This window comes from Dermochelys coriacea, chromosome 16 (genome assembly GCF_009764565.3).
Source record: "Dermochelys coriacea isolate rDerCor1 chromosome 16, rDerCor1.pri.v4, whole genome shotgun sequence".
Lineage (NCBI taxonomy): Eukaryota > Metazoa > Chordata > Testudines > Dermochelyidae > Dermochelys > Dermochelys coriacea.
Window position 1 is genome coordinate 19,849,052 of NC_050083.1, and position 16,289 is coordinate 19,865,340.

General features: G+C 46.6%; 1 protein-coding gene across 1 annotated transcript in view; it reads right to left on the minus strand.

Moving 5' to 3' along the window:
* The window catches only part of GPSM1 (G protein signaling modulator 1), a 145,595-nt gene that overhangs the window by 94,918 nt on the left and 34,388 nt on the right, over nt 1-16,289 (minus strand). Inside the window, 2 exon segments of the mRNA XM_038374448.2 lie at nt 930-1,065; nt 2,551-2,772. Of these exon segments, the coding sequence (XP_038230376.2) occupies nt 930-1,065; nt 2,551-2,772 (358 nt within the window).

Below are 16,289 nucleotides of genomic sequence, written 5' to 3' on the forward strand. Positions count from 1 at the left end.
TCAACAGTAGACCTCAAAGCACTTTACAAAGGAGATCACTCTCATTCTCCAGCTTTTACAGATGGGGAAACTGAGGCACAGATCAGGAAAGTGACTTGTCCAAGGCCACCCAGCATGCCAGTGGAAGAGTGGGGAATAGAACCCAGTTCTCCTGAGTCCCAGTCTAATGCTCTATCCACTAGGATACACTGTTCTGAAGAGAAACCAGTAGTTAACCTCAAGTCCTCATTCAATGACTGCTTGGTGGCTTATGTGCAAGGGATGGTTTCAGTCCAGCCCCTTGTGGATGGGGACCATGGAGACTCCTATCTATACATATAACAAGCCCAGCACATGCAGCTATCCCACAATGCTCCTTGCCAATCTCCTGTGGGCGCGGAGGGAGAGTTCTCCCCCCATAACTCATTCACCAGAGAGGCCAGTCAGTGTAACTGCCAGCTCAATGCTCCCAAGCATGGTGGGATTTGTGTGCGTGAGAGAGAGGCGTGGATGCTTGTCCAGCAGGAACGGGGCTGAGAGACACCCAGTTCATTTCATATTGGCCACCATACAGCATGTGTCAGAGAGACAGACTGGGAAGAATCCCTTTCCATAATTGTACAATGGATTTCCAAGAGCCATCCTGGAGTTCTTTGCTTGGCCCCATTCTGTGAACTCAAAGACTGTGAATCTCTATTTATTTGGGTTCAATTTTCTCTTTTTGGGGGAATCCATTGCTTCCTGGGTATTTTGGGGGCTTCATTCCAGAGATGGCCCGCCCACATTTTCATCCACTAGCTGCCCTGGCATCAGATCTGTAGCTGAAAGGGAGGGTGATACGGTCAGTCTCCTTCCAGAGCCAGCTTCAATGCTGTCCTGATTGTTGGCTGGCAGGAGGAATCTTTTAAAAGCCAGGGAATATTTCCTGTGGGGCATCATGGATCAAGTACCTTGTCTCCCTGCTCTTGAGAAATCTCCAAGTGTCTCTGGCAACAAACGATAGCTTCATCAAACTGCCCAAGTATTTTCAACGTATTCCCAAGGTTGCCACTGGCCTTGGCTTCTCCGATCCGGTCCCCAATGGTTCTACAAGATGACCGGAGGAAGGGAAAGGGCTGTTATAAATGCTGGGACTCAGCAGGCAGAATTCAATCACACTGATACATAAGCCTGTAGCAGGGGTAGGCACTAAACCCATCCGCTCCTAGCCTGCAGGCAACATGTGCAAATGGAAGGAGAAAGCTCCTTTAGTCTTGGAGACAGATTTTTGCTTTCCCTCTGACAGTTGTCTAAATCCAGGATGGAAAGTAAAAGTTCTATTTACCAGGCCCCCCAGACTTGAAGCTCCCCCTCCCCACTTACGGTCCTTTCAGCTGGAGAGGACAGGACACAATGCCCCAGATGGCCTATCAGTTCTGCTCAATCAGAGTTTGCCTTCTTTTCCAGGAACCAAGTATACTGTTGCCACAACACAACTCCCAGCACCCGGGGACTGCTGCACCAGGGAATTACATGCAGCCACACCGGATGGCACTTCCACTAGCCCAGCCCAGTCTAGTTACCGGTTTTATACCGGTGTCTGGAGGAAGCTGCCCTGCAGGGAGTGCAAGTCACGCAGGGACAAATGCCACACCATGCTGCTCACCCGGGCCACCACATTGGTGCTACGTTCTCTGCAGAGAGTGGAAGGTTCTCAGATATTACAGTAAATCTAACCGACTGCAGATGGAGAATTGTCCCATTTTTAAAGTTGCCCCCTCTATTAAATGGGTCTTGAGGCCACATTTTCAGCAGGTCTCCTTCACTACTCTTCAAAAGGTGTGGCTTCAGCTGACAAAAACCCACTGCATGGGTGTGCAAATCAGCATTACCTCTTTGCACACACAAAGCGGATGTGCTTGCAAACGTTGTGGGGGACCTTTGGAAAACCTGGCCCAAATGATCCAACTAAGATGCTCCATGAGAAGGGGAGCAGCCTTGGTGTAATGTGGTGGTGCTGAAAGAATGCTTATGTTTTTGTTCCTAAAAGCTGGTCCCATGAAACCCACCTTTCACCAATATCCAAGGGACCAGTATCGGTGTCTTTAACTGAAGATCACATACAATGGCACTAGAAATGGCCTGCCCGCCTCAAGGCAGGGAGTCTGATTGGAGGTGGCCCTTAGAGCGACTGTTAGAGGACACAACAGATAGCTGTGCACTGCTTTCTGCTCTGGCCTGGGTGGGATGCAGAGGGAGCATGCCTGGCTGAGATGGCTCCTCTGTAGTGACACTCCTCCCCCCTCGGGGGAGACGGTATTTTAGGGAGGGGTGGATTAAGATTTTAAATGGGCCCCAGACCTTCCTCCCAATATCCTCTGCCACTTTCAGACTCCTTGCTCTTCCTCACAATCCCATACCCCGGGCAGACTCTTCCTCCCTGGCTCCTTGATTCTCTCCAGACAGTCATCCCCTGGTGCCCCAGGTCTGTTCTCAGTTGCAGTGACCAGTTCCCTCAGGCTGCTGGCCTGGGATACCAGGGATCTTGCCTTAACTCAAGCCCTGACTGATCGCGTTCGCAGGCACGCTTACCTGGCTAGAGTGAGGTCATGTTTATGGTATTCCAGGGCCTTGGAATATTCCTTTAGGTAGAAGTAGGCATTGCCCAGCTGGCTGTAGATTGCGCTAAGAGTCTTCAAATCCTCTGTCCCCACCTGCACTGCTGCTTCGAAGAAGGCTGCTCCAGCCTTGAAGTCCCCAGCTTTGCACAGGCGCTCTCCTTCGAGGGCTAGTTCGAGGCAGGAGGCCTCCATTCTGTTAAAATCAAGATCATTTCCAGATGAGCCAAGCTCTGGAGTTCTCTCCTTTTTACACTGTCATTTTAAAAAGACAGACATTTTGCTGAGAGCACAAGGAACAAATGTGTGATGCAAACCACAGGCTGTCCCTACGCAGACAGAAGGCCCTATGCTCCGAAGGCAAGGGAGAGCCAGAATAGATTTTAAAGATTAGAGGCAAATGTTTCAAAAGCTCCTAAGTCACTTAGGAACTTAAGTTTAATTGAAAGTCAATGGGATTTAGGCTCCTAAGTGCCTAAATCCCTTTTGAAAATAGGACTCATGCTCCTAGGTGACGACTTAGGAACTTTTGAAAATTTTGCCCCAAGTGTGAAGACATGGGGAAGGGGAATGGGGGGTTGTACAAAACTCTCCATACAGAATAACCACCTGATCAAGGGCTGCTAGGCACATGAACTGGAGGAGCAGCTACTGATTTCCCCTTTCAACAGTGTAAATACATCAGACTCCTATTGAAATAAGAAAAAAATAACAATACTCCACACATCGTGGGCACCTTCCATCCAAGGCTCTCAAATGCTTCACCCGTATTACGTTTAGCCGCCACACCCCCATGACACTCACTCTTCATGCTAGAAACAGAGAAACCGAGGCACAAAGGCTGAGTGACTGGCTCAAGGTGGCACAGAGAGTCTGTGGCAGAGCCAGACTCAGAAGCTAAGTCTTCTAGCACCTAGTCCTGTGCTTTAACCACAAGCCCATTCTTCTTAACAGCCCTTAGAACCAGCTTCAATTAGCACATGCAAATAGCCCAGGTGCTAAAGGGTTATTGGACTATACTAATTAGAAGTGCCCACCACTTTCACAAAGGGGACCCAGGGGCTATTGCCCAACCTGCTCTCACCATCTGCCAGTATGGTCAGCTCTTCATTCCACTGCACAGCAAAGTTGTGTTGCCTCTCTTCCTCCCCAAGCAGCACCTGATGTACTTCCTGGCTATAAAAAAATTATTAATCACGTTTTTATGGCAGTGCCTAAGGGCCAGCCAAGACTGGAGCTCCTGGTGCCAGGCATGGGACAAACAAAGAGTGGTTGACAGTCCTTGATAAAGCTTGCAATTAAATAGACCCAAGGTAGGGGAAGGGGTAGAACACACCAGCCAAGCCAACAATGTGATGGCAACAAACATCATGTTAGTGCCACGATTTTCTTCTTTTTTGGGGTGGACTTAGTTAGGAGAGGGATCAGCAAAAAGGGAAGGGAAGAGGGGTGAGAAGGGCAGGTTTGGAGTGATGCTGAATTGAAGAGACTGTGAAACAAGAGGCGGTGAAAAGAACAGGGTTGGAGCAAATATCAGGCATCAGCTGGGACAGAGTGCTTGGCCGCTTTGAAAATCAAGCCCCATGCGTCTGAGACGAGGGTAATCCAAAATTACAGGCCAATTTTGAAAATGCTGGCTTAAGTGATTTGGGTAGCATTACACCCAGAGACAATGTGGGATCGTTCAGATGAGAATCCAGGCCTGGTCTCCTGGTTCCCAGGCCCCACACACACTCCGAGTCACCGCACAAGAGCAATGGATGGGTATGGTTTTCTTTAAGGGGGTGCAAACCTCATCCACCCTAAATTAATGCCTATGCCACTTTCCCAAGGGGTAACACAGAGGCTAGCCTGGTTGCTGCACGTTTTTAATGAATACCACAGAAATCTGGCAAGCACTACAAACTTTGGACTGTATAGAATTTCTTGGCCTATAAGCCACAGCCCTGGGCCTGTTTTTCATTAACTTCCTGGCCATCAGTTTTTCCATCAGCATTCTTTACACAATAGCACTACGGCCCACCTTTCATCTCTTGTGCTTCTTGACACCTCTTATTACTTACACACATAGTGATGGGAATACGGGTCAACAGCCCATCCAAGCATAGGGAACCTGGGCAAAAGAACGGTGCAAGAGGTATTTCCTCCCAAAGCAATATATTCCGCACAAAGAGCCTTGCAGCTCTGTCTACGGTAAGGCTAAAGCCGTGCCTGCTATAACCTTGTTTACACTTTGTAAAAAGAGGAGTATATTTGGGGGGGGAGGGGGGAGAGGTTGTTTCATTAAAAAAAATTAAATGACATTTAATTTTTTTTTTTTGGTCAAAAACCAAAATATTTAGGCCAAAATGATTTATGGATTTCTTTATTTATTGTGAACATTTCATTTTGGTCAAAAACACCTTTTTTCATTGACTAAAAAGTTTAGATGGCACATATTTAGGGTCAATATCTGTTGTGATTTGGGCTTCCATTAAGGTCTGCCTGATCAGTGTACCCCCCCTTCTGGTTCCCCCCAAAACACAAACAAATGCAGTGTTACACCCTGGTGTGGGATAATCTTGTAGCATGGTTTGGCCAGCACAGATCCCAACTGTCATAGAAACCATGAGGTATTTAAACACAATTGTCACTAACATCTCTGCAGTCTCTAATGTTGACAGTGCCTAGGTGGTTTGTAGCTCATAACCTTCCTTGCACAACACAATCAACCGGTGGAACACACAGCTGCAAGGTACTATTCAGGGAAGTATCTTAGCAAGACTCATAAGGAATTGAGACTTCCACGAATAAGAAGAGCATGAGCAACAACCCTCGCTAGAGGAACATTAACAAGGGTGTTCAAGCCTCAAGCATCGAGGCTCAAGTTGATGGGTGGAGAAGTTCACTCCACATTGATAGTATTGCACAATCCCCCAGGTGCATTTTGCGGGTTTTCACTATTTCCTCTGCAGCAGCTGGATCGGTCAATATCAAGAAGAGGATACAGGCCATTAGTTCGAGTATAGCAGTTGCTATAGTGAGCTACAGTGTTGGCTGAGATTAGTCATTTAAAGGATTATTTACAGTGCTGCCCAACAATGCTGAGATAAAGCAATAAGCCTCCTACAGGGGATTAACCCAGGGCACACATTTAAAGGAATTTCACAGCTGAGAAGCATCTTTACATTTCCTGAAAGACAGAGCCAATGTTAGGTTCCAGGATGGTCGTTTTGACAGATTCACTATTCAAACATCTAACCTCTCAAAACCACATGGTTTCCAGGCAAGATAGGAAAATAAACTGTCCACACAATCACAGCACCATGGAGCAATTAAGAGTTACCGAAGGAATAGCAAGCCATTGAGTGCAGAGTGCAAGACTTTTGCACTTGTACTTTTCTATGATATTTATTGCAAAAAAAATAACCCCCCTGCTCTGAGTTCATGCTGAGGAAGCAAAAGGGCACAATTACAGGTTTGCTTGCCAAGTCTGCTCATGCAGCACTGAATTGTCTAACACACGGCAGGGAGTCATAGAGACAGAGACATTTTATTTTCCTCCTTTACAATACCAAGAGCAATTGCTAGGCATGGCTGAGGTACAGGACCCCCACCACAAAACTAGTCCTGGGATAGATCATATCCTGTGGTACAAATGCCAACCTTCTCCTTTAGATTTCCAGACTGCCTCGATTCTTATAACAACCCTCGTCGACTCCGTAGAGCTTCTACAAAACACATGCAAACAAGAGCTAATTAATGCTCACAAGACAGGTAGATACTGTAGATAACCGATATTATCCCCATTCTACAGAGGGGGAAAGTGAGGCACAGCATTAAAGTGGCATGCTATAAGGCTCTTTGACTGCTTAGTGGAGATTATTTCTCTGAACCAAAACACTCAGTTCGTCCAACCCAAATTAAAAATAGAAATTTGTGACGCTGTCGATTTTGCACAAGAAATCAGAAAAAAAAAATGAAAGCAGCGGGAGGCAACAGAAGCAGCGTCGTATAGGGGCAATAGTGGGGTAGGGCAGGATTGGAAGTCAGGGCTCCTGGGCTGTGCCACTGATTCACCATGTGCCTTCTGGTAATCACATATGCCTCAGTTTACCTTATCTGTAATGGGGATATTACCTACCTACCTACCTCAGAAAGACACTGGGTGGGGGAGGTAATTAATGTTTATAGAGCAGATTATCATCATCAGATAGTCATTATTTGCATTACATTAGCATCTAGTGGCCCCAGTCATGAAGCAGGACCCCGTACAGCAAGGTGCTATACAAACAAAGAACTAACCCACAGTCCCTGGTCCAGTGATCTTACTGTCTAAGTCTAAGATAAGACAATAGGTAGATGAAGTAGACCAGGGGTCCCCAACACGGTGCCCGCCGGGGCATTTTTGTGCGCCTGCAGGACACCCCGCCACCAAAATTCGCCGAGAAGCGTTGCCGTTTCACGGCAGCATTTGGGCGGTGACACTTCTTCCCGCTGCCACTTCTCTGCGGTGGCATTTTGGCAGCGGGGTGTGCAGCGCCCGCCAAGTCTTCTGGGAATTACAATATACTACCCACGGGAAAGGCTGGGGACCACTGGGGTAGACAGTCAGGAAGAGCACAAGAAAACAACGAGGCAACACTGGTCAGCATGATCAGCAGTGGCCTCAGCACACCAGCTGCTTGACTACAGAGTTTTTTTTTGTAGGCCCCGGGGCAGAGGACAGTTTTAGGGAGGGATCTGAAGGAGCTCAAGGAGGTGGCTTGGTGGCTGTTTGCAGGGAGCTCCTCCAATGCATAGGGGTGGCAGGAGAGAAAGCACGAAGGTGCTTGCTTGTTAATTTAAGAAATGGGCAGCAAAGGCTGGCACCACTGGCAGAGTGGAGTCAGGAGCTGACGTTGCAAAAGCACATGAGAGATGACAGGGAGGGTGGAGACAAAGGAACAGTGCAGTGTATCTATGAAGACTAGCTAGTGCATAAAAAGATGAACCTGAGCCACGCTGTCTCCAGTTGCAGACGGGGCTCTTTTCCCCTCCTTTCCCCCTGTCTTTTTCAATGCTTTGGACAAACCTCATTTCCCACTAGGGTTAATTCATTCTGTGACACTCTGTCACCCAAATGTCATCAGCCCTAAATCCAGGAAAGACCTGGGCATTTGCCGTTCATCGACAAGTGGCCTGCACAGCCACCAGAACGAAGTCACCGCTTTGGGCTAGAAAAGTAAAACTGGCCCCTTTGTTTAAGGAACTGAAACAAGCAAAAGTGACCCTTCTAAGGCTTTAGCAATAGAGATTCTAGCCAGCAATTGATAAAACTGTAGAGACACCACTGAATTCTCCCAAAAATAATAAAACTGATCTCTGCAAGCCCTAATGAGCAGATCTGTCTCTCTTGTGCACCCCCCCCCCCCAAGAATGTCCTTGGCTAGCATATTCTATCACAGGGGTGCAGTTCTCTATTCAATTCTTTTCTAAACACTATACAAAGAATCCCACATTTATTACAACTTGCTCCTTCTTTAAATGTGATGACTCCCAGCTGATCTGCCTTTGCATGTGGTTAGAATGGTATTTCACTGAGGCACTACTTTATATATATAGAGAGAGAGAGAGAGAGAGAGAGAGAGAGAGCGCGCGCGCGCGCTGATTGCCAAAAGTGTGATTGGTTTGTCTGAGCAGCTTCCTGGGCAAATGAAGGACATGATATTCCTGAAACAATTTGGGTGGATTTCTCAGCTTTTTGGGCTGCTAATTTACCCCTCAGCAATATAGTTATAGCAGAACAAAAACTTGTGAGTAGACAAGGCACAAGAAAGACAGAACAGGAAAAGAGTGTTTCAGTGACCCAGGCACTGACATTTTGGAAATGTCACTGATAATGCAGCTTATGACACATTTTCCCCCTCAATCCTGCACCTTTAAAATGTCTAGCTTGTCTGCAAAGGCAGCTGCTGTTTTGCAAGGCAGACTGGCTGCAAGATGTCACAGAAGACTCACTCACACTATGCTCTCACTCAGACTTTTCTTTGTTCTTTCTTGTTTTGTTGTTTGCCTGTAATCTAACATCCAAGTTGCTGAGGTCAAGAGTACAAGACTGCTCTTTGGCCTGGAGAAAACAGAACTCATTTGTCCAGAGTCATACAAGCCAGGGATAGAGGGGAGATGGAGGGATTTGTGGAAAGTTTGACAGCTGCACCACTGCATCGGGGTTCCCTGGTTTTGGATTGTAGAAGGATGGATGGTAACACTGGTGGACAGGTGTCCCCATTGCCACAGCTAAGAGGCCACGGAAAGAACGGGCCAATCGCCGGCAAATGTGACCCCTGAAGATCAAGACTGAGGCATGGTGGCACGAAGAAACTTACTCCACTAGTGCCTTTGCTGTTCCTCCCTTGTAGATGAAGAGAGCTCCCCACCGGCACTCAGAGCCCTACCAACCCGTTTTAAAATGGGGCACTGAACACCTGACCTGCAGAGGCCCAGGGTAACCCTTGCTGCAGGTTGGATGTTCAATGCCTTGTTCCGAACTATTCACTCCGCACACCCAGCCACCTGCATGGCTGCTGCATGTTTGAGATGGGCGACATCAGAGCCGAGCAAGCAGACCTGTGCTTCTCTTGTGTCAGCAAGCCAAGCCAACTCTTCCCATTATGGGATAACCCTATTGGCCTGGTAATCTCGCTAGGCAATCCTGTCAATACAGCCCCTCCTCCCAACAGGAGGATTTGCTTCAACTGGCTTTGCACCCTGATCAGAGCGACCCAGAGCGCGTAACTAACCAACACGCAAGGCTAAGAACAGCTACCACAGGCCGAGCTGCAAAACACGGGTTCTCAGGCAACAGAGTCTGAGAAGTGGAGCTTCCCGGTTGCCTCACCAGCGTCACTATTTGGGGGCTACTTTGTCACATGCTTGTGACTGCGGGAAACCCAGCGAGTTGCCTTAACCCTCATTTCCACCCTGCAAGTAGAAATGCAATACCCCTGCTCCACAGGTGGGGATCCTGGGAAACAGACGGGCGCCTTGCACAGGGAGTCAGCGGCTGAGCCGAGACTCAAACCCAAAATCTGTGCTACCCTAACTGCTAAGGAAAGACAGTCTTGTGGTTAATCTGGGTTTGATATGAGAGTCCCTCTATGAGCCCCGCAGAACCCCTTAGCTCTGCCTCGGGAAAACACGGATAACAATTCCCTACAGTGCAGCTATGTGGGGAAAATTCATAGACAGTGTGTGAGGAGCCTAGACGCTACTGTGTACTACAAAGTGACAGCACGGCCTAGTGGAGAGAGCACAGAACTGGGGCTCAGGAGACCTGTGTTCCATTCCTGGCTCTGCCACAGGCCTGTTGGGTGTCCTTGGGTAAATCACTTCACATCTCCATGCCTCAGTTTACCTAGTGGAAAATTATACTGACCTCCTTTATGAAGCGCTTTGAGATCTACTGATGAGCAGTGCTATAGAAGAGCTAGAAATTATCATCATCATCCAGTGAAGCAGGCCACAGAAATACCAACACACAGAGCAAGAGGCACAATTCTGTCTTTATTGTGGGACAATTTGGCGCTACAGTTATTTGTTCTGCGCAGACTCAAAAGGGGAAGCTGCTGCAACATTTGTGATGTTCTCAACAAAATCAGTACCAATACAATCCAAGGCATACATGGGGCATAGTTTTAGCATCATTTGCTTTAAGTTCTTTAAGCTCTAAACATTTTAGCAGCTGCTGCTGCTGCTATTTCACCAAATGGGAACTGGGTGTCTAATTCTCCATTGTGCCTTGGAAAATATCCCTCAAGTTCATAAACAACAGTCTGACTGGCGGGTAACCAGGGAAAATGGCAGTACGGTAGCTGGAAGAAAGAAAAGCCGCAGCAGTTATTTCTCAGGCTGGATCAGATTTCCAAAATAATACAATCAGACAGGGAAACAGACAGCTAGAACTCTCTCCAGCTGCCATACCGTCACGACCTCTCTTCTCTGACTGCTTGGTGGCACCCCAGTCCTTTAATAACAAAGGGAGAAAACACCCCAGAACACCTTGTTTAATGCTTACCTCAAACCCCAACACAAACATTTGATTTAAACTACTGTAAAATGTCCAGATTTATATGGGTTATTTTACTCGGGTTAGGAAGTCCTTCTGAGTTTCAGGGCAACAGCAATCCTGCTTTAAGCAGTTTTCAATGGAAATAAAAAGGTATTACACCATCTGTCTTCAACCCACGTCTATAGATCATGTCTGTAAAGCTGTGCAGAGAAACCAGCCTTTCAAGAATAAGCGTCCTTTGTTGTATTTTGCCCTGTAAGGGCCCAGTTTTGCATTCTTTCAGCATCCCAAACTCCCACTGGTTCCAAAGGCAGTTTGTGGTTTGCAAAAAATGCAGGATCATTAGAAATGGCTTCTACCATTATTATTATTCATAATAATTTGAAGTGGTTCCTTCTATGTCTTAGGTAGACACTTTCCCAACACCTGCTCCAAAAAGCTTACAATCAAAAGACAGAGGTCAGGGAAAGGGGAATAAGACATTGCAAACGAGTCAAATCCTGAGATTCTCACTCAAATAAAACTTCAGCTGGCTTCAAGTCTGACCTTCCCAGAGGATCCCGTTTGCCTGAGTATAGCGTGCATAAAAGCTGAGTGCACCAGTTCCTCTAATCCTATGGAGCATGAATAATCAGGGAGCAGATCACGTTCCAATCAGCAGGCTCATCAAAAGGAGATGAAACTGTTAAAATTATGTAAACGACTTATTTAAAAAAAAAAAAAAAAAGAACCCAAACAAACCCCCAAACAATCCAAGCTTACAAAAAACCCAAACGGTAACAAAACACCCATCTACTTCTTCCAAGGGCAACATCCATCGCTCTCATTTTACATTGGCCAGAGGTGAAATCCATTCTGCCGCTGGGCCTAATTTGTGAACTTCATACACACAAACCCAGTCGCATACGCTTTCTGGTGTTACCATAGTAACTACTCAGGCACAAGAGTGTCACGGCTCCCAAATGCATGCAGCCTTTAATTAAAATCTGTTTGTCCTTGAACTGGCTGCTTTGCTGAATGTCTGACTTGCCTAATTACCAATGATGCTCAGTTTGGGACTTACTAAAAAGAGAGGGTGAAAAAAAGGCTTTTTCCCTCCTGCTCACATGGCAAATGAAACCCATTTGCTTCTGTGTGAAGGGATGAGATTTGCAGGGCTGATTATTATGGGGAATGCAATGTGGCCCCCACAACCATTGGTCCTTCGACACCCCAAAGCCTCTGTATTCTGTGGGAGCATTCGCGTGCTGCTGCTCCAACTTCAAGGCCAAAATAAAAATAAAATAAAATAAAATAAAATAAAATAAAATAAAATAAAGAAATGTTGCACACTGCGTCCTCCAGCTCCTGGAGTCCCAGGGCGTCGTGGAAATCAGATCAGGGCATGCTCTGAGTTTGGATCAGAGGAAAGGGGCCCCCCAGAGAAGGTCATGCAGGGAAGGAGCTATTCGCTTGGGCTAAATGGGTTGGGATTTCAGCAGACTCGCAAGAAGGATGCAGGTAGGAAAGAGGAGTATCACTGCCAAGCCTGATGGGTTCGAAGTGTAACAAAGGACGCTAAGCTAAGACTCCTTGGTTTTAGTCCTGGCTCTGCCACTGATTCACCAGGTCATCTCATGTAAAGCCTGTGGACAGTGTGTCTCTCATGTTACTCATCAATAAAAGTGGCCTAATGCTGCTTATATATCTGCCTGGATGCCATGTGCTTTAAATGAACACTTGTAAAAGTGCCATGACTTCTGGAGCAATAGACATTCCAGTGATCTCTACAGTGGCTCTCAGCTTGGAAAACAGATTTTTTTTAAACATACACAGCATAGAAAGAGCCACGACGGATGGTGATTTTGGGGTGGGGAAGATCGTGGCATGCTTAGGACACTGGCCAAAGACATGGGTTCAAGTCTCTGCTCCACCACAAACTTCCAGTATGACCTTGGGCAAGCTAGGCTCGATCTACACTTAAAACTGATGCCCACATAGCTATGCCCAGCAGGGGTATGAAAAAAAAAAAAAACCACATGCCCCAGTGACACAGCTCTGCTGACAAAACCCGCAGTGTAGACGGAGCTCGGCCGACAGAAGATGCTTTTCAGCAGAGCTAACATTTGTGGAGGTGGTGTTCCTACACTGTTGGGAAAAACTCCTTCTGCTGGCATACACGTGGGGGAGGGGGCGCGATGCCAGCATAGGCGCTGTAGTGTAGACATAGCCTGTTACTCAGCTTCTCTGTGCCTCTGTTCCCCATCTGTCAGTGAGGATAATAGCACGGTCCCACCACACAGGAGTGTTCTGAGGATAGATCCATTAACAGCTGTGATTAATGTTTGGGCACTGCACTAATGGAGGCCATACAAGTACCATGGACTGCAAGGAGAAAAAAAGAGGACCGGTGCATCATTCTTGACAGCCTCCCTCCAAGGACAAAAAATGCAGATGAGTAAGTTAGAGCCTCCATTCCTCACACACAAGACAACAGGTCCTCTCTTTCCGCAAGTTGTGCATCTTCTGCACAGAGCCAAAGGCCCAGCCCCAAGTCCACCAGCAGCAAGGGGCAGTAGGGCAAAGAGCCGCACTGGCCAGTTTTGCAGACGGCTTTCTCTGCTCAGTTCACGGCCACAAGCTGGGGCTTTAGAGGCGCCGTGGGCAGCTTCAGTCCCACCCAACACAGTAACAACTTTGCAGCCTTGCTCCATGTGCTTGGTGGATTCTGATGGTCAGTCCTTTGGTCTCTGAAAGACACTGAGCCAGGGATGCACTGCTTGCTCCCTTCTGTGCTACCCCTGCACCAGAGAAGGGGAGGAGGATTCTACTGGCTTGATCTCTGCAGCCCCAGAAAAAAATTTGGGGGGGTGAGTGCCTTAGGGCACCAGAAAAACAAATTTCCACCCTGATCACTGAAACCCAGCAACCAAACAAAGATCCCTTCTCCATCCACCTTCTCTCTCACCTTTCACCATGCAGGGTAACAGAAAGTACCACAGAGTTATCCACATATGGTGGCGGTAGGAGCGGGACAGCACATTGTAAGCAGGCCATTCACTGTGCCTCATGGAGCAGAAGGCCCATCCTCTCTGGGTTCTCCTCTGGCTACGGACCGTGAATCACTGAGCGGTCAGCGCCAACCCATTCCATCCAGAAAAGTTGGTCTCATGATGCCAAAAGAGTTTCCTCTCACGGGCCAACACAGCGTGAAGTTCCGCAGGAGAGACTCCTCTTTGAGCCGCCGTCCACTTCCAGCTGCTGCCAACGCGTTCTCCACATGTCCCAAGAAAGTTTTATATCAATAAAAAAATGGGCAAGGGTTGGAGAATCCCATGGAAGACCCCATGGCCACCTTTTCTATTTGCTCATCCCTCCAGGGGTACATGGGAGCCCCAGCCTTTCCTTCTTCTGGTGTTTTCCTTCCTCCTCCTTGTTTGCCATTTGTTTTAAAGCATGTTCTCTTTGTGAGGAAGGAGAGCGAGAGCAGAGCAGAGGGAGGCAGGGTAGTTAGGTGTAGCCGTGACCAGCAAGGTGGCTCAGATTCATTCATCACTGTCAGCTAAAGATTAATGATGATTTATACCAAATATCTTTTTGCTGCCTCATAACTTAACCAAAGGACTACGAACCTAAATATTCCTTCACAAAATCTATGGGAGCAAACAATGGCTCCAAAGAGAAAATGATTTCACATTATCCGAGAATGTACCAGAGCTGGTGGGAGAGCTAGAACGTCCTCTTAGGTACAATGGCTGCATTTGGGATGCTGTGTAAGGCATGAAGCAAGCGCAGCGTGAAGGGTTGTTAGGGCCATTAGCGGTCACATTATCATAGCTCCCATCAAAACAGTGCTATAACTGGGCTTTCCCACATATCAGATCAAAAATATCTGACTAATTAAGGCCAGATTCACTTATCATGTTTCTTGTTCCCTAAAAATGGCACATGAGGGGATGCTTGGATTTGATTTAAAACCAGTCAGTGAATACATGTTACTGAATTAAGTGTCAAGAAAAATATGAAAGAAGAACAAAATTCTATAGATTTAAGCAACAGGACAGGACAAGGTATGGCGTAGATAGGTATAGTCGAACCTCAGAGTTACGAACTGACCAGTCCACCACACACCTCATTTGGAACTGAAGTACACAACCAACAGCAGAGACCAAAAAAAATAGCAAATACAATACAGTACGGTGTGAAACAAACTACTAAACCTTGTCTAATTTGTAAATTCCTCAGGTCAGGCTGCCTAGATTTTAGGCCCAGCGTGTTGCAAATGCTTGGCAAACAAAACAAACGGGACCACCATCACAGCACTTCAGGAAAGGAAAAATCTCACCAAAGCTGCAGAGGAAATTTGGATAAAAGCAGTGCAGCCTCCTGGCCCTGTTTGCAATCAGCCTTGAATAATAATAGTTGATAACACTTTATTATTAAACCATTGAGTTATCAGGGGTTTCACCACTGCAAAATAATAATGCTTTGCATTTCCATAGCAGCTTCCAGCCGAGGATCACAAAGCACTTTAAAATCATAACATCTCGCTTTACAGATGGGGAAACTGAGGCCCAGAGCTGTGTTCTGCCTTCAGTGATTGGTGGCAGAACCAGGCATAGAACAGCCAGCTGTCCAACTCTCCGATCGAAGGGTAAGTCTCAAGTCCACTCTTGGCAGACTCATTTAGGTGTGTAAGTGGGACCTGTTGGATGCTCAGCTCTTTTAAAAATCTGTCCCTTGTTCAAAACCTCCACCTTGCCTGTTGGGTGCTGCTTGGCTTGTCATGCCTCATTCATAATGAATACCTAGCAGGCAACATGCCTGTCTAGCGACTCCAAAAAAGCCATGTCACACACTGAGCTAGGAGTCAGTTCTCTTAAATACCAGCTCTCACTGCAGTAAGAAAAAACTCACTCAGGGAGACAACACAGCGCTAGGGTAGCAACATGTTAACCCTTTCCTTTCTGCACGGGAAAGTGAGTGTTATGAGCAGCCGACTCAGGTAGTGTGTTACTGTAAGCCAGGGTAAGCAACCTATGGCACGCAAGCTGATTTTCAGTGGCACTCACACTGCCTGGGTCCTAGCCACCAGTCAGGGGCTCTGCATTTTAATTTAATTTTAAATGAAGCGTCTTAAACATTTTAAAAACCTTATTTACTTACATCAACAATAGTTTAATTCTATATTATAGACTTATAGAAAGACTTTCTAAAAAACATTAAATGATTACTGCACGCAAAACCTTAAATTAGAGTGAATGAATGAGACTCAGCACACCACTTCTGAAAGGTTGCTGACCCGTGCTCTAAGCAGATCCATTGCACAGCTTACTCCAACAGAGCCACTGTGGTTGTAAAGCAAGAATCAAAAGATAGGCATGATTAACAGCACAGGAAACATATACACTGGGAATATGAGGCTACAACCTTGCTCAGGACTAGTATTTGTTCCTGTTAATGTGATTTTTATGGCTTCAGTGTGATAAACTTAAGACACCGCATTGAAATGTACTGAATTTTATATGAAAGTAAATATTTCACAGCATCAGTATGGGCTGGGTGTAAATCCTTCCTTCTCTAAGCAACCACAGAACAAAGTTTTAAAGTGCTCAGCCTAACCAGATATTCACTGGTTTGTCTAATTATAGATGAATTAGCAATGCAAATGGCAGCACACTCTATAGAATTTTTTTTTCCTGTTG